This window comes from Trachinotus anak, unplaced genomic scaffold (assembly GCF_046630095.1).
Source record: "Trachinotus anak isolate AG129_WGS33_773 ecotype Australia unplaced genomic scaffold, CSIRO_AGI_Tana_v1 ptg000028l, whole genome shotgun sequence".
Taxonomy (NCBI): Eukaryota; Metazoa; Chordata; class Actinopteri; order Carangiformes; family Carangidae; genus Trachinotus; species Trachinotus anak.
Genome location: NW_027273879.1, coordinates 4319746 through 4338840, shown reverse-complemented (window position 1 = coordinate 4338840; position 19095 = coordinate 4319746). Strand labels below are relative to the sequence as shown.

At 40.4% G+C, this 19095-nt stretch overlaps 1 protein-coding gene and 1 long non-coding RNA gene across 9 annotated transcripts in view; both read left to right on the top strand.

Annotated features, from left to right (window-relative positions):
• The window catches only part of arhgef28a (Rho guanine nucleotide exchange factor (GEF) 28a), a 43147-nt gene extending 38937 nt beyond the window's left edge, over positions 1-4210 (top strand). For all 6 annotated transcript variants that reach the window (XM_071465430.1, XM_071465428.1, XM_071465429.1 and 3 more), the window contains one exon: positions 1946-4210. In XM_071465430.1, the coding sequence (XP_071321531.1) occupies positions 1946-2121 (176 nt within the window). In that variant the 3' untranslated portion in view covers positions 2122-4210. The remainder of the gene's footprint in view (positions 1-1945) is intronic.
• A 645-nt stretch (positions 4211-4855) lies between these two features.
• LOC139611100 (uncharacterized) overlaps positions 4856-19095 on the top strand; it is a 46006-nt gene continuing 31766 nt past the window's right edge. Inside the window, exons 1-2 of one of the 3 annotated variants that reach the window (XR_011686257.1) lie at positions 4856-5695; positions 5812-14070. This is a non-coding gene — a long non-coding RNA (uncharacterized lncRNA). Of the gene's footprint in view, positions 5696-5811; positions 14071-19095 lie in introns of those variants that run through there. The other 2 variants (XR_011686259.1, XR_011686258.1) reach the window with 2 other exon arrangements.

Here is a 19095-nt window from a genome sequence, read left to right as displayed (position 1 = left end):
GGATTTTTGTAGACAGTCAAAAATTTTACAGGTTGTTCTAACAGCCCAGATCAATGTGTTTTTGCTTGTCACACTCAGTTTATTAAACCAGACTCAGATATTATTGGGTTTCTCACTCATGATGTCAAAATTTGTCTGTGGAGTTCAGTTTGTTCTCAGTGTATGTTCCCGGATACATGCCTGACACTTTTCAAAGGGGAACACAGATTTCACATGTCAACGTCTGTTTATAAGTTTTGAGTTATGCATATGTGAAAAAGTTGTATAAAGTGTTTTATGGGTCAAACGGGGAATTGTACAAAGTCTGATAAATTGCCTTGGGTTGTGTCATGTGAGTCAGTTGGGTTCTTGTAGGCTGCTTCAGGCTAGCAGCTTGACGCTTCATTAGGCCAACACACCCAAATATCCAAGCAATCTGTCAGTGGTCGCATTGCATTGTGGATAATGAAGGCGGCAGGTTTTCACATGGAAAAGGAATGCGATTTAAAAAAAAAAAAAAAAGCTGATATCTTTTGTGCTGCCTTCCATTTAACTTGGTAAGTCAGATGTCGGTGCTGGAAATGATGTCACACCCGAGTTGAGCTCATTCCAGTGCAATGAGTCAGATGCTGTTTATTGTTGTTGCTTGTTTGCCATTGTTATTATTAGCAATAGCAGTTGATAACAAAGCCTGCATTTTGCACATACAAACACCATAGCAACATGTCCACAGATAGACGTTAGACAGTTCTGTATGTATGATTGATTAATAAGACACAAATAAAACGGATGTGCTAATAAACGGTGTCTTGCTACAGCTTTCACTACTGTTGATAAGCAGAGCAGCCATCTTAGACTTTGAGGTCAAGGCTGGTGAGGTTCCTCCGACTTCTCCAAGTCAGAAATAGGACTTCAGGGGACGTTCCAGTTGAAATATCTGACTTCCCAGTCCAAATGGAATGTACCATTATTATATGCCCAGAAGGGGGGGTGGGGGGGTGGGTTGGATTCATACGGTCAACAATGTTAAATAGTTCTTCAAATGTTATGCCGCCCTCACAACTTCATATTCTGCATTGCTTCCTCTAAATAGCATCCACTTGCCGTCTGTGTTGGAACATATTAATAATGCTAAAATCTTACTTCATGGTTTTTATCATCTGGCTGAGCACTGATGTCTCATCTATCAGAGGCCAGGCCTATATGGTGGCTAACAGAGCAACTCTAACAGACTCTTTTATAATTAATCAAACAGAGACAGTTTCCTACAGGGACACAATGAGGCAATTTATAGTTCACACCATCTGTTACCATGACAGCACACCTGCCCTAATGCTAGACAGCACACAAATGTGAGAATGCAAGCACACACACAGATACATTATCAACTAGATACCACCCACGAAAACACATTGTCTTTTCAGATCTCAGTTAATTGAATAATAATGTTATTGATCCTTAAAGGGAACTCCTGAAGCTGGAGATATAATAACACACTTCACACACATCTTGGTTGTTCATCCCTCCTCATTTCCGGTCTCTCGTTTCCTCATCTCTTCTTGTCAGCCGTGAAGAGTGCAGAGGCCGGTGTCATCGAATCCGGACCATGACGATTGATTAGGTTGACAGAGATCATGATGGAAGTGACATCTCTAAGAATGATGGATATCTCGAAAATCTTATTGTTTTCACTTTCACTGTCATGCTCCAGTGCAGGAGCTGGCAGCAGGCTGAGCTGCAGCAGCTGTGGCTGATCTATATGCTGGTAGTGATTAGATGAGAGAGCTAAACAATTAGACTGAGCTCATTAAACACTCGCTACATGTCCCATCCTGGTGATTATTTGTCAGTGGTAACTAAATGATGAAGTCTCTTAAGTTTTAATTCGGTCAATGTATTATCAGTGTCAGTTGCTGCATTTCTTCCACAAAGAGTGTAACAGTGTGTTGTCTGTGTGCCCACTCAGATCACAACAGTCACAGCTACATCGGGGATACCTGGTCGTCAACGGCAAGTCGAGCTGATCCGTATCCAGAGCTCCCGCATCCGACTGACCCTCAGCTGGACCTCAGTGCACTGGTTTCCTTGGAGACTGACAGCGGTGGGGAGGAGAGCAGGGAGGAAACCATTGTGTACCTCTGAATATTAATAAATATCAGACTCAAAAAGGCCAAGCCAGCACTTGGAGTAAGATGAAGACATTGTGAAGTATCAGAACCAGGACTGGATCTGGGCGTCCTCAGAAAGCAATTCCCTGTTAAGAAAATTATTTTTTTGTATATTTGAAAGATTGTTTTGTGGTCTTTTTTTGTGCAGTGGTGAGTTACTGGAAACACGGAGAGAGAAACAGAGGTAAAGAAACTGAGGTTGTGTGAGGAAGTCTCTCACATGCCATGCACCTTAGCTCGAGGCATCACTGAGTGTTCAGTATCTCTTTATTTTCTGTTTTCTTTTTGTGTGTGTGTGTGTGTGTGTGTGGTCTTTATTGTCTGCCTGGGCCCCTGCAGCCACACCTTACCCCCCTCTCTTCTTCCTACTGTCTCTCCCTCACCACCTTCCTTCTTCAGGTCCCACATATCTCATCTCTCGAGCTCTATATTTATTAAATTTACCACAGAGTGAGAGAAAGTATATATCCAATATCAGCACAACATCAGGCTGCATCTCTCTGGTGGCTGATTGTCTTGCCATGGAGAAAACTGCCCCCTTTTCATTTATCAGACAGGCTGTGTTTATGTACAAGCCGAGCATATCGTGAAGCACAAAACATTAAGATTGAAAGATGAGGTGCGACAGCGTCAGTCCCACGTTTTTCCGACTCGCTGCCTGTAGCCATCATTTATTTCTTTTTGTCTTAGGCACGAATACCTTGTGAGGAGATATAAGCACCGATGTGGGTTTAAAAAAGATGTTGCAGCTGTGCTAACATGTCAGTTTTATCAGGGCGTAGCAATTCCACCACATAAGCCTGAGAAAGCATCTTTTGAGCGCATCTGTTCCTGCAAAATACAAATGAAGTTATGGTGCAGGAAGATGAGCATAAGAAAAACATATTGAGCTAATTTAAGCTTTATTGCTGTTATGTTAGAACAGTTCAAATCACAAATCTCTGGTGACATTCTGGTTTTCTGTCATTCATGATACTTTTTGTCACATCAGCCGTAATTTCTGTCAATTGAAATATCTCAAAAACTACTGGATGGCTTGCCATTGAATTTTGTGAAAACATTAATGGTTCCCAGAGGATAAATCCATATTACTTTAGTGATTCTGTGACTTTTCCTCTGGCTTCACTGTGAGTTTGAAATTTGTGTTTTTGAATGAAATGTAATGGCTACGGGATGGCTTGTCATGAAATTTGGTTCAGACGTTCAGCTGCACCTCAGGATGACTTGTAACAACTTGTGATCCCTTAACTTTTCATCTAACACCATGCCAAACATTTAATTTGTCCAGTACTTTGGTTTAATGACATTCCCATCAGCCTCGGCTTCACTGATTTTAGTGCTAATTATCAAATGATAGCATGCTAACACGCTAAACTAAGTTGATGACCATGGTAAACATTATACTTATTAAACATCAGCATGTTAGCATGCTCACATTAGCATTTCGCTCAAAGTGCAATTGTGCCTTAGTATAGCCTCACAGAGCTGGTTGTAGGATCTTTGTTGGGTTTTTTACATTTTTGATCATTCATCTCGTGAAATCCCATCTTTGCTACAGCTTCACAAGTTGAAAAGGGTGGAAGATAGGCTGAAATTATCTTCTGGTGCAAGCACTCAGAACAATATAAAGTTGCCTTATACTCGATGCTGTTATGCTTAAGACTAAACTTGATTATTTGTGAAGTATATTTACTCATTATCTCTCATGGCATTTTTGTGTAAAGGCGTCCCTGTGCCAATGCTTTAGGTGTCTCCTGATGTTTTTACAGACACCATAAAAGATGAATTGAATTACTGTTGCAGTCTCCTAATGGGGTGATAAGGCAGTGGCAGTATTTTGATGTGATTTTAGTATCATGTATATATGTTTGTGCTTTTATTTATTTATTACAGTACAAAAGAGTTTTAATGTTCTACAGTGCTTTGTGAAGGGTCGTATTGTAAATAGAAGTGTACCTGTGTAAACTGATGAACAGGTGTGTTTTCTTGTTGTGTACTCATGTGATATATATATATCACGTATATTCATACGCAGCTGTATTGATAAAATTACTTTTATTGAATTTGAAATAGTGCTTGGTTTTTCTTAAGGCTATTTCATGGGGCTTTGTGAGGGTGTTAATACAATAAAACGGCGAACTGGCTGAACCACAAACAAAGTGTTCGGCTTGGGCACCTCAGCTTCTACATCCCTGTTCTGATCGTGAAGCAGTGTCAACAGATGTGTGAGTGAGCTGCACGTTCAGTTGCCAGCAGTGACAGGTGGTGGACCAGGTGCACGAATGCCAGTGATTTCCTGTCTGACTGCACCTCTTTTGTGCAATCACTAAAAACCACATCAGTATTGGGTGAAAGCGAGCGATATGTTGTGTAGCAACAAACAACCACATAAATAAATTGGCGCTGTTTCGTTCTGAACACACTAAGATTTTCATATCATCATATACAGATCATATAAAGATTCTGAACAATCAAGTCCTGACTCAAATAAAGGCTAAAAATAAAAATTGGAGCTTTCAGGCATTATGTTGCTCCTTCCCTTTCAAACAGAAGAGAAGATGCCAGAGATGAACAGGGTCTCTGTTCTACCCCCAATATGTGCCTTATTATTTCTCCAAGGTTACATCTTATTCTATTTTGCTATATTAAATGTAATAAGAGATAAATGGAACATATATATGTCTCTTTTATTATATATATATATATATATATATATATATATATATATATATATATATGCCTCCTTTGTCTATATATACTGTGTGTGTGTGTGTGTGTGTGTGTGTGTGTATAGAGCCACCAAAATGTACACAAATATTTTATAATGATATAATAATTAACACTAAAATCCCCTCCCATTTTCTTTACTGAACAAATGTAGGCAATAAAAAAGCGGCCATATCAGGAAACTCTGCATACATAAGTCTGAATACTGATCTCTTGCTCAGTTCCTTATTTTTACTGAATTATAATATTAATGGCTCAGTTTTCTGTACTTGTGTATTCCTTGCATGTTATGTCAACTTGCAGCCTAGTGTAAGTGCAGTCAGCTCTTCTTCAGATTATTCTCACTTTTCGACTGGTGCCGTTCTGAGGTCTCCTTGCGCATGCGCAGATGTGTGTCGACTCTAAAGCTGCTTACTGAACGTTAAGTGGCGGCTAAAGCAAATAAACGAGCAAGTTATACAGATTTATCATCTCTGTGCAAGATGTGCAGTAAGTTTGAGGAAGAATATGGCTGCAGGAGAAGAGCAGCTCCTTTCAGGAATAGCTCAGTAAGATGAATAGATAGAGAGAGAGAGCGGTGGTGCTAGCGACCGGAGGAGACAGTTAGCTAGTCAGTTAGCAGTTAGCAGTGTAGCTGTGACTGTAGCAGTGAAATTTATGTTCACTTTAGACTGTTTGTCAGTAAATAAATGTTACAAGTCCTCAAGACCGAAGTCTGCTTCTCAGCTACAGTCCAGAGGATGAGCCAGGAAAGGTTGACAATGAGGCTGGAAAATGCGGGAATCTGCATTGTCACTGGAGTGTGTCATTGTCAGTTAATGGTAAATATGTTGAAGATTACCATAGGAGAGATTTTTAGTTATTTTTTCCCCTACATTTTACATTAGATATTTTTAGTTTCTGTTAAGTAAAATAATCCTAAAACGTCTTCATCCAGGAAGGAGACAGGTGAAGATGTCCAGGCAGAGATAAACAAGATGGCGGAGAGAGACCTTCCATCCATGCCTTCAGCACAGGAAGAAACGGGCGACACAAAATCATGAGAGGACAGGCCCCGAATATAAGAGAGACTTGCTGCTACTATTGTACTGAAAGGTATGTTTTAGTGGCTTAAAATAATCCACAACAAACGCCTGTTTGACTTTGTTAAAAACGGTGAAGCCTGTCTGTGTAAGTAAATTAGTCTCTAAAAAAAATAACCATAAATTACTGTACTTTATTCTGAGATTTAGGTCTTAAAAACAAAGGATTTGAAGTTAAAAGCCACAGACAGCAAAGGACAGAGAAGACAGAAAGAATTGAGAAACGGGTAACTGAGCTGTTCCTGGTTTTATTCTTTTCGTAGGATTTGTTGACCGTCAACAAAAATACACATATAAATCCAGTCAGTCTAACCCTTTAAAAGTACAGTGCGAGTGCAAAGAAAAACCTCTCCATGAATTTATGCTGGTCGGTTGGACTACTGTTATGGTTTTTTAAAGGCGCTGCTAGCAATCTGACGTGAAATAAGTAAACAAACTTACCTGATAATTTGTCTCAAATCCTATTCATATCTTCTTTTTTCTTCTCTCTTTGAGTGTGAAATGGTTGATTTTGGAATTTTTTTCCTTCTGATACTCTGAATATGTGGATCTGTGTCAGTGTTACGAACCCTCCAGGCCTCTCAGGTCGTCTGGGACTGCTTTGCTTAAAACAACATATATTGAAGCAGCAGTTTGTTTCTCTGCACCACAAATCTGGAACAATCTGCTCCCAGTCTAACCTCTTCTCAATCGATGTTTTTCAGTTTACCGCTGCTTTTCTGCAATTAAACCACAGTATAACTTTAATTATTTTGGCTAATATTTTGCTTTTATTTTATATAATTACATTTGAGTTTATTTTGGGGGCTTTTCATCACCTCAAATATTTAAATGCATTTTCATTCCTTGTATAAGCACTGTGTGTTGCCTTGCCTTTGTACCTCTGATCTTTTCCATTGCGATGCGGTCCGACCTCTGATTGATCCTCTTGGTACCGCTGGTAGCCCTTCAAGGATCTGCTTTACTTGTCACCTTTGCCGTTAAAATGAAGATTACACTCCTCTCCATCAGCTCTTTTTGAGCCTGTACTGGAATAACTCACCTAATCAGCTTTGGAAGACTCTGTACGCTTCAGTGAGCAGTCACTTTTGCCAAATCCTTTTATCATGGACCACATAGTTACACATAATCCAAATGCTCCTGTGTTTTATGTGCTTCTGCAGCCGTTAGAGTTCTGCTTGAAGGAAACCTGTCAAAGGCACCAAACAGGTGTTTGAGGAGGGAATATTTGTGTTTGTGTGTGACAAAGAGAGATGGTGAAAAGGTGTGGAAAGAGAGGGGAGCAGCGCATTTTACTATAACACAAGCGTTTTGTGTGCATGTCATAGAGATGTGTCTGTGGATGTACCTGTACCTTTTGTGTTTGACAGGTGTTATTGCATATGCAGCCGTTCGTACTAGGATGTAAATGCCTGTCAGCCATCTGGATCCAGTACAGCTGACATGCTCTGATATCATTCCCTGATAACATTACAAAGACTTTTCATTTCCTAGTAACTTCACAAAGTTATTGATTCAGATCTCTTTGCCGGCTGTGAACAGTGAAGCCAAAAGCGTAAACATCATTATGTGATTTTTTTTTTCTTTCAGTAAACCATACACCTTCACATTTCAACTGAAACAATGAATACTTAAGTCTCCCTCAGCTTCACTCTGTGCGGATCTAAAAATCAGAAGTTGCTCCTTTCTCATTACATAGTAAAGAAACCCCAGCACTGTATGTGGTCCGTGTCTGTCTCCTCTAGTTGTTTTTTAATGACCCCTGTGGAAGGTAACCAATAACACCGAAGGAAAAACCGATAATGGTGGAAACATATTATCGCTGAGTCATCTGCTAGGGTGGAACACGCTTTGCTCTCCCATGGGGAAGTGTAATGATTTCTGTAGGCGCACAGAATAAACCTGCCCAGCCCAAATATAAATAATAGCCATTAAAGCTTATCCCAGCGAGGAATGCTCTCATGAGAAGCCTGAACAATATACAGCATATACACAGGTTATTAGATTTCTCTTGGGAAGAAATATAGCGACAGGCTAGGCTCAATGTATATATATATATATACAGACTCCTAGAGGAGATCTAGACGACTGTAACAACTTACTGTGAATTTGTTTGACTTTCAATACTTTTGCCAGGCTTTCTTCTTTTTTCTTCCATTAGTGTGTTTGGTGGTCGACCATATTTCAGCGTAAATGTCTTTTAAGGCTTTGCACCCTTTGCAAAGAGTGCAGCCTTATTTTTGAAGTGACATTTTCCGTCACACATCCTTTGATCTTTGCTTCTGACCCCGCTTTTTAATTGGTCTCACTCATCACGTCCCTTTAAAGTCAAGGCCACCCCCTGCAGCTGTTTCAAGACCAAGTGCAATGCTGTTTACCCCAAAATAAATACTAATTACAACACTTAGATAGTAGACAGCTTCAATGTCACAGCCACAAGTCTGAGCCTCAGAGCACCGGCGTGCAGGTCACATATGACAGTGTTTTATAACGTCGCCGTAGGCTAGAGTAGGAAAAAGTTAACACCATTTCTGGACATGCTTCATTATGCACGGGGAAATGAAATCTGTAATTTCTTTTCTCATGAGTGTTTGTGTTTCCAGTTGGCTCTAAAATGAAATTATAAGCAGGATCCTGTATTAGAATAAAACACTTTGGCTGATTTTTCTTTTCTCTGAACATCAAGAGGCACATAAATTTAAACTAGCCCAGAAACAGAAACTGATAGTTTTCCAACAATAGGCCACAGTAGGATAGTCACAACCGATTGCTTGGAAGCAAAGAATAATGTGCATGATGAAAATAGATTTAAATTAGGATTTATATCCCTCTTAATGGTTGATACAAACCTTGTGTGTTTGTTTGCTTTTCATACATTTCCATATTGCATAAAGCCAAGTTGGATGTATCACAGCTTTGGGAAAACACATCCATTAGCTGGTATGAATTATGACTTGGATGTTGGTTTTATAAGCTGGAAAATGGCAAATATGTTCCTTCCGTGTGACGTTAATACAGCATTAATGGGCTCGCCAACATTGTTATTATGAGACTGCCTTGCAAATTTTCTATTGGCCTACAATACACTAAGTCGCTTGCATTCTCTGACATAAAAGTTCACCCCCCACCCCCCAAAACAAATGTCACACATACTGTATATATTCATCATCCAACATAAATGTTATGGTAATAGTTACCTGAAAAATGAACAGAAATACTGACAAGGCACTTATCTGCCACATCTGAGGTTATTTGTGCTAACCACAGCTGAACTCCACATAAACACATTCATACATTTACAGTGTATACCCATCTAATGCTAATGTGCAAGGGAATGATTATCTTATAAATTATTAACAAAAATACTGATAAAGAGCAGCTGCAAGTGTCACTACAGATGAAACTGAAAGAAGATGATATGATAGTTGGTTTGACTAAAAGCAGATACAAGCTAAACACAAACATGTACCCTCACAAGTAAAAAAATGTATCCTATTTGCCTTTTATTACATTATTATTATTATTATTATTATTATTATTATCAGGATATGTCAGAGAGGGTTGGAACTGATAATCCAAACACCTCCCTCTGCACAAATCAGTACAAAAATGATCCATGTTCATCCATGTCAATGCCGCATTTCTTGTCTAATACCTCCTCTCTACACTAGTTTGCAAAAATATCCACTTGCATTATGTTCACCAACTGTAATTAGCTTACATAGCCTCATGTATATTTTGATTTGTCTTGTGACTTTTTTTTTTTTTTAATAGAGAGAATAAGAAGACATTAGTTTGAAGATACTTCACACAGTAAATACATACGGTATCTGTCGTACCACCTGTTATAGGCGTTTCTGAACAGTATCATTTTTCATGGCGTGTTGTTTCTGTAGAATTGTGTTCACCGCCTGTCGTCCTGTCAGCACTGCTTCCTTCTTTCTGTCATCAGTGCCATCAGTTGTTCCTGTGATGTTGTTGGCGCAACAGCATTACAGGAACATGTGTATGCATGTGTTCGTCTGTATGTGAGGGAGAAAAGCCCATTAAATCATGCGTGTGTGTGTGTGGTTTGGTCATAGACCATCAGCTGCCTGCAGCCCACGTTTTCAATAAAGGGAGGAAGACAGAATGTTTTTCTAATGGTGACTTTGCAGAGGCTATTTTTAAATGCCTCCTTTAATTGCTGTCTTGGTGGTTTTGCCTGAGGTGAGCGGTCTTCCAGGCGTACTGATACACGCCAAAGACCCGTACCTGTCAGCACTTGAGGAGCGTGTGACATGCTTGTGATGGTGTTCGTGAGAGCGTGGGGATGAGCTGTTCACTCTGATCCTGCACCGTGACAGTGGGGTAATCCTCAACAATAGGCTCACTCAGTAGTTCAACTCGCCCACCTGCTTCTCAATAGGACCCTCATCTTCCTGCTTTGTCCTCCTAATTATAGTGGACTGTTAGGTGTCCGTGTGTTGTGCGTGAGAGCAAGAGGCAGTGCAGGTATTGGGTAGTGGATAATGGATAGGTAGGTTGTTGTGCGCAAGTTATAGGATGAGTTAATGTTACTTAATGTGCGCTTACTGAATTATAGAGGACATACTGTAGTCTCAGAACATTTCCTACATGCAGTGAGACCTACCAGATTTATATACTCATCTAACTTAGTTTTCTGTTGGAATAAATGAAGAAAACATGGACGCAGGTTTGCATATAGAAAATTTTGGGGGGACAGAATTGTCTTTAACAATATTTGAGTGAACTTCTTCACACTGTTTGGAGTGAAGTCACGTTAGATAATTTCAATGTGCCATCCCAGAGGCTGTGTCTCCAAGACAGTTGATTTAGGCATGCTAGTGTTTGATTGGCTGAAAGGGCGGGTACTGTCTGGTGGCTCATGTAGTGTATAAATATCATACTTACTGCAGAGATGGAGGAGACGAGAGCGGATCAATGTGTGGTAAGTTATCACCGCTGTCAGTCCAGACCTCAAGAATGGGCGGAAATGTAGTATTTCAGATGACCCCCTGTCCTTTATTGTCTGAACTGTTGCACACATAACTAAATGTTGTCCGTGATAACATGTTAGTAACAGGTATGCTGCATCACTGGATTTGTAGCATTTCAGGTTATAACCTGGTGGTATTGGTGGTAACTTCCTAACTAAATTCTTGCTCTCAACTTGTCCTTTATATAACAGGAGGAGACCAAACTTTGCTATATCAAAACATGATCTGACAGCTTTTAATAATTAATAATTAAAAATAATTGTATCTAAACCACTTCACTTAGAGGGAAAATGGCAAGAGAGACAGAATTCCCATAATAATCCCTCAGTGCTCAGGTAAACTGTGTCTGTGTGCACACACAACTACGATAATGCTGCGCTCAGTGAATGGATGGTAAAGATGAGATTTCCATGTTAATGACTTGACTCACGTCACCAAGACGATTGTGCGATCACAGGGTTGGTAATGTGGGGATTAAGATACTGTGAACTGACATTGTAACACTGCATCTATTACATTTGGGCACTACCACACTATTAAGTAGGTCAAACGTACCAGAGCATCTAGATAAATCTGAATTTCCCAGTCTTTATTATAACTTGAAAGTTGATGTGAAGTCAAGTTGAAATAAACCAGAACGACCCTTTAAGTTGGTTCATCTGAATGCATACACACTCTCTTCCGTCTCTGATTTAGTATCCCTTTCTGCTCATTGGATCGTAATGTCAGTCGTTCACTCTGCTTCCCTTTGAAAATATCCTTCTCGGGACCAGAGGTGGCATCAGGTAACAGATACACAGCATGCAGCCCCTCCCAGATGAATGCTCGGTCATTAAAATAGGTGAAAACAAGGTCAGTCCACACCTCCATCCGCCCGTGCACAAAGAGGAACCAACAATTATAGCTTTCAGGGGTCATTTGCTGTTAGTCACAGGCACGGCAGCTTTGTGATCAACCGAGAAGGTTGGAATTAGTGATGGTCTGTACACCAGCTATTTAGGCCATAGCAGATTAAACAGGTTAGAAACCCAGTGACTGAAGTGGGTCATGCATATACTTTGACCCATTAGTCGAAAGAAGAACTTCAAGCTTAGTCTGGAACAGCTGAGAGGGAAATGATGGCCGTCATTAGAGATTTATTAGAGCTTTAGACATCGATCTCACATATGATACTGCATGTTTATATAACCTAGAAGTTATCGCCTACACTGTAATCACATTCAAAACTCTACATGACTGCACCTTCAGCGGCTGTTGTTCAAGCCTGCACCATCTTATGTGAACCTCATGTTTGAGATGCAGCGCCAGCTCGGCTCCTCAGATCATCATGTGTCACCTGTAGCTGCGCTGTTCGCCACATCAGCTCCAAACAAAAGACTTAACAACAGGGGATCAAGGCACACAGACTCTTACAGCTCTAATAGCTTTGATAGGTTTCATGATGGGAAGCAGAGAAATCACTACTTTTCATTTTGATTCACAACAACATTACACTATCTCTTAAGGTTAGGAAACCATCACTAAATTTACAGCTTGCATACTGTTTGTATTGCAAATGAGGTGGAATGATGTAATGCTGTGTTTAAGCAAATGATACTCTCTCGTGGAATGAGGATGCACAGCCCATGTGTTATTGGTTAGGTGGCTTTGAAAACTGAATTGATATACGATGATTGACTTCTAGTACGTGTGGAGGTTTCATACAGTCGCAAAGAAACCAAACAACTAATCTCACATGAAAAAGGCTATTTGTAATTTATCCAATACTTGTCAAAATAAAACCCAAACTACTAAAACTGTCTGGTTATCACCAAAGTAATTAGAGTAAACTGACTTGGGAACATGAATGTCTGTACAAAATCTTGTGCCAGTCTTTCCAGTAGATGTTGAGATATGTGGTGTGATTGGAAAATTTTGACCTGCTGTTGGCGCTAGTGTAAAAGTCAGAGGATCATTAAAGTCCCTGGAACTGATCCATCCAATAGTTGGGAAGATATTTCTCTCTGAACCTCAAATGTCAGCTTTGTGTTGGCTCAACAGGAAAAGTGTTGAGCCAAAGTCTCTTGTATAGTTTCTCTCGGTACCATGGGCGCCAATCCAAATTTCATAGCAATCCATCCACTGCTTGTTCATTATTCATATTGTTTTAGTCTAGAAAGTGGTGGATTGAGCCACTGACAGACTGATGGCACAGCTCAAAATTGCTTTACTGAAGTTTACATACTTGGTGCCCTCTTATCTTTGCATGTGCATACCTTTAATGTTCATTATGAGTTTTACTGCAGCTGTTTAGTGCGACGACAGTGCCCGAACACATCCATTTCTTCTTTACTTTAGTTCAGCTGAATGAAAACACACTCTGCTCTGCCACAGTTCCTCAGGAAACTCCACTCTCACCTGAAGTGTGGCAGAGTTCAAACTTTTCCTTGTCATAAAGCCAGTCTTGTTGGCCAACCTAGCACAGACCATTTCCACTAGTGTGTGTGTGTGTGTGTGAGTGTGTGTGTGTGTGCGTGCGTGCGTGCGTGCGTGCGTGCGTGCGTGCGTGCGTGCATGCGTGCGTGTGTGCGAGTTCATGTAAAGCTAACTGATGCCTATCACATAATTTGGCCACTTCCTCAGAGGATAAATTATTTTTGTAGTTGGCACTCAATTTCCTATTGCGGTAAAATGAAATTGTCTGTTATTAATTGCATATAAAATCTGAATTTAAAACTCATCTAGATTTTATATCCTGGGTCACAGTGTGGTCATAATTTTACATTCCAGTCGCACGGTATTGGTTGATGAAAGCTCCAACTCTGGCAGGTGCAATATATTGGATGGAGATTTTTGTCGGTTGCAGTTCAGTGTTAATAATCTCTGAGGCGGTTTATTTCGGTTGCACTAGCTGCGGTTTACAGACTCTGGTTGGTTTTGTGAGGTGATACTCATTCGGCCTGATATTAGTGCCTCACGTTTTCCGTCTTTTGATGTCTTTGATGTGATTTCTCCTCCGGAGGAAAGTAGTGATCTTCCCTTTCCAGAATGAGAAAACTGCTTTGAGCTTATTTATTCACACACACACACACACACATGCACACACACACACAGACACACACACACATGCACACACAGACAAACACATACACAGTTATATCCATAACTCCGGCAGTTAGGGCACGAGTTAAAAGGATTTGGTCTCATTAAAAGATTTTGGAGGATATTGAGAAAGAGGGATCAGACTTTATTGGATAGCTTAGGGCTGGGGAGCGGAGTACTTCAATCACAGAACAATTGCTTTAAAATCACAGCCTCTCTCTGTATTAGCTTTCCCCTCCCCTCAGCTCAACTACTGAGGCGCCATGTTTGTTTGTTGTTCACGCTGCTATTTATGATTGATGCAGCAGTGTTGCACTCTGAGCCAAAATCAAGTTATTTCTATGAAATTAAAAACACATTTCAAAGGTTTGTAGCACTTAAACTGGTATTTTAATGCATGTTTGCATTAGTTGGCTAGCAACAATTCTTTATGACTGACATCACAAATTGAATTAATTAATTGATTTGATTTAATCTGTTTTAACCAACATATTTATGTTGTAACCCTTTGGTTTTGTTTTTTGCTTTTTATAGTTGATCTTCTAAGTATAGTTTGATAAGTACATGTAATCATTTTGTTTGTTAATATTATGTAAATTGCAATTAATTTGTTTTTTGTTTTGCTTTACTTTTGTACCCACACACTCATGGACACGCCACTAACCTCTGAGCCCAGTATGAATTTTAATTACAGAAGAGTAAAGCAGTGAAGTGCAAATTCTGACACGATGCCCCAATTACCAAGCCGGTAGCAGTTTCATGGGCCCAATTAGTTGCAGAGAGAGCAGCTGAAGAGTATCCTGTTTTGGCCTTCTTCCTGCTAACAAGACAATGTGACAAAGGTGAAAGAGCGAGCAACAGACTACCTTTGAATAATTAATCTGACTATAGAAACTGTGTGATACCGAAAAATGTTTTTCTTCACTGTACCATCTGTTCTTGACATTTATCTCATACAAGTACGAGGCAGGAGTTTTAATAAATTTTAATGGCAGTGAGCTAAGTCTCTTAATACGTGTGTTTACCACATGAAAGTCTGAAACACTTGAGCTCCCACACGATAGACCTTCCCAGCATGACTCAACTTAGTGACCTTTAATGAGAGAAAAGAATTCAACAGTCCCTGCATCCCCTTTAAGTACTATAGAGGAAAATGTGATCTTAAAGTTGCAGCCTATCAGAGATTTCTTACATAAGGATCCTTATTTTATAACAAATGGAAACCAACTTAGTCATGGGTGTCTACTTTTTAGAGGTTTACTTCATCCAAAAGAAAGAGAGAAAAACAATAGGTCAGAACTCAGCAGTATTTGGCTGGATCATGTAGTCAGGTTGTGGAATTGAGGACAATTGTCCTCATGTTGTTGCATGTTGCATTTTGCATCCCAATTAAGTTGTCATTTACATATTTTACTGTTTCTGTTGTCAGACAACATAAAACAACTTTGAGAAAATGACTGAAACGTGGCCCATCGAGTCTACATGTTAACATCCAAGCCATTTCCAAGCTGCTACTAAAAATCCTGAATCAAAACACATAGATTAAAGACAAAGACTGTGTTGGGATTTTGGCTATATTCACTTATAAAATGGGGAGGGGGGGGGGTTGCTATAAGGGTCTGAAAACTGTTGTGGACCTGATGCTGTAATAGAAACTGTTTGTACCAAATCATTTTGAAAGAGCAACGGCCAACTAATGGTGTAACTCTGTCACTCACTCCCTTATTCACTCACAGATATTCAGGGCTGAAGCACTGTGCCGAGCAAAAATCGCTCAACCCACTAAGTGGTGACACTAAGTGGAAAAATGTTCTTTTGTAATTTGGCTGAAGTGACCATTTAAACTGAAAAGAATAAGGTGAAAGTGTCCTTTTCAAAGCCATTAAATGTGTCATTGTGAGTCACACATTGGTTAATTTGTGTGAAATTTTGTCTCGCAACTCCTTCAACTGAGACAGCTCAGCTCTGCACCAGCAGCACCACGCAGTACATGGTAATTGTGATTGTATGCCAGAAAGCAGAGACGAGCTGTATTGTAGAGCATCTGCATTTCATTATATGAGAAGGAGGTATGGAAATCCGATAGCAGTTGTGCCTCTGAGGATGTGCACGTGTCTGTGTGTACGTGTGTGCATATGCACCTGGCACACATTACGTGTTTCTGCTGTTTGTGGTTGTTAAGAAAAACTGCAAACAGACAGTTGTTTGCCAGGGCTGGAAAACATGTCCTGTGTATGTGTCCTGCATCCCTGTGTCCCTGTTAATGATTGTTTTGTTTTTTTCCACCCAGGACAGGAGCAGGCGATGCAGCACTGAAACCAAATTTATTCATGAAGAACATAATAGTCAGACAGTAGCATCGAGGTGGGAAATGGGAACTATTTCTGAATGGTGATGGGCTGCGTGTCCTTGGTTCCTCTGTGGCTCGGCAGAGGAGACGCAGATGGATATACTCACTCTGACTGACAGCTCCTGTCTCTGTCTGCGTTTAATTCGCACGCCGGGCTGTCTCGCACTGATGACCCTGAGTGATATAGCTGCCGTGCTGGCGAGAGAGGAGAGGGGAGTAGTGGTTAATTGTGATTCATCCAGTGGTCACTCATCAGTCGTGGCTCTCTGCACTGCAGCTAAAAGGGAACGAGCTGGCTGGGTGCTGATGATGGATCATGGATAATGAGAGTGCAAGAAGTTCATGTGTCATACAAGTCATCAGGGCCTGTTCCTCCTCCCTTGAGTTGGTGAATCACCTCCTCTTGTGTCAAGGGAGAAAGAAAAGCAGCAGAAGAAAGGCACTCCTATTTAATTTGTGAGGAGAGCGTTGCCTGTGATCTGTCAGCCGGTGGTCTTTCTGAGAGTAGAATCAGATTGTCAAATGGAGCTCAGGAACAATACAACAGTGACTCACTACGATGGGGCGTCATGTCTGGGAATGTCCTCTTCTAAGATGTTTACAGCAAGCCTTTTAAAATTAGATTTGCCCAAAACGTTTCAGTTCCATATGTGGCTCCCCACACGTGATTCTGAATGACCTCACATACACCGATGAAATGGAAGAGGTGTTGCGGTTATGGAGCCGGGAGATGGAGGGAAATGGGGGAGGGTAAATGATAAATCATGTCAGGAGCGCACGAGGATGTGAGAGTGGTGCCATCGATCACCACTGCTGTGTCATAGCAGCGCATTTAATGAGGAAATCTGGGCAGACAAGGGGCGGGGACGGCAGTTCGTCACCGCGAGCGGCTGTCAATCAATTTCAATTTCAATTTTAGAGCAATTTAGTATGATACAAGCAATTAAATTGTCTCCATAAAATGTTTTTGCTTATGAAATGATGGAGGATACAGTGATGTAATCAAACAAGACCCGTACCTTCACAAGGAGACATTAGATGGAGCTTAAACTGCTTGCTGGGACCAAGGGGACCACACACATTTGGTTGCAGAAAATTAACAGATAACCACTGTTTATTTAATTCTTGTTTTTGTATTTCTGGCTTTCATTTCTCTCAGTTGTGATAAGATTGTACTTATCAAAGTAACTGATGAGATCTGGGAATTTGGCAACATCACACAGGGCAAGAGCCATGAGAAGTCTGTCAATCAGGCAGATTTAAAACAAGCCCCGCCCTGGTGGCTCACCTGGCAAATACCACAAACGCTTAGTCCAGACTGCAGCGACCCTGGTTCAGAACTTTTCTGTCCCTCACTGGTACTATCAGAATAAAAATAAATAAATAAAGATTTTAAACAAGCCAACACTTTATCCAGATATCTACATTGCTTTATTTTTAACTGAACAACAGTGAACATGAAATTCTGGTAGTAATTCCTCACACGTCCCTCACAACTGTACAGCGAGTGCAGTAAACCAAATTTGATGATTAAGTCATTCTGTAAACTGTCATGGATGTTTACAAGGGACAGTTTCGGTGGTAATTTTACTGCTCACTCTCATTTTCTTTTCTTAATAAGTTTGGCTTGTGAGATAGCTGTAATCATTTCTGGACAGTGGAGCTCTATAAAACCGAGGAATAACTGGTATTGGACACATTAGACATTTGGATTTGTTAACAATAAGACAAATATAGAATAGTATTAGACTCATCCCTTAAAGCCAGAGGCTATTCAGCTTGTGTGATGATGACCTGTATACAGCCTGCAGATTTGTATTGTAATAGCTCAAATTATGTCAATTTGCATTTAAAAGAAGAGTCATTTTGGGCCTGTGATGGCCTATTTGAGTCTATAGAATGAGTTTCTGTCACTGCAAATTGGGCTAAATTGTTTTAATGGGGATGTCAGGTGATGACTGTGGTTTGGCTTTGTTAGACTCCTTTCAAGCCGAGCAAAGGACCAGTAGCATTTCTCTTTAGAGAAATACAAAAAGCCTTGAGACCTGTGGACAAGAGGACATGGTGGTGGTTCTGTATTCAGTATGTTGAAGAGAGTAATAGCATATAATGTAGAGCAGTTTTTACAGTCCTGTGTGGTTGGGGTAATAGGATCCCACACACCAGCGTCTGTTGTTGAAGTGGAAAATGAGTTTTGGGGGAGTTTTTATAACAAGAGCAGCTCTTTGTTTTTACCTTCATACATGACAGAGATGACATACGAAAAGGGAGCGGTAATTGCATTTCTTCTCCCCCTTCCCCTCCCGCAGCTCATATTACAGGAGAAATATGAGAGGGCTGCTTGTGTGAAGCGTCGTCTATGGCAGCTTTGACAGCCAATTTAGTGCTGCAGAAACAGGCCTGTCCTTACAGCACTGGGGGGTTAGAGCTGTCACACATGCGCTCACATAGAAAAGACCTTTCTGTTTTTGAACCCCATCACCCATCCTTTTCCATCTGCTGTTTTCTTGTCTTGATTAGAGACAGGTCAGATTCCTGCAATAGTCACTATACAAACCTGTTGTTTTTGTTTTTTTTCTTCTGTTTTCACATTGGCTGTATAGAATCTGCACAAATTGTTTTATTGTTTGAAAATAACATTTCTATTATTGATTTATGAAAATAAAAAAATCTACGGGCTCGTGGACAGAGATGGATGGTTTCATATT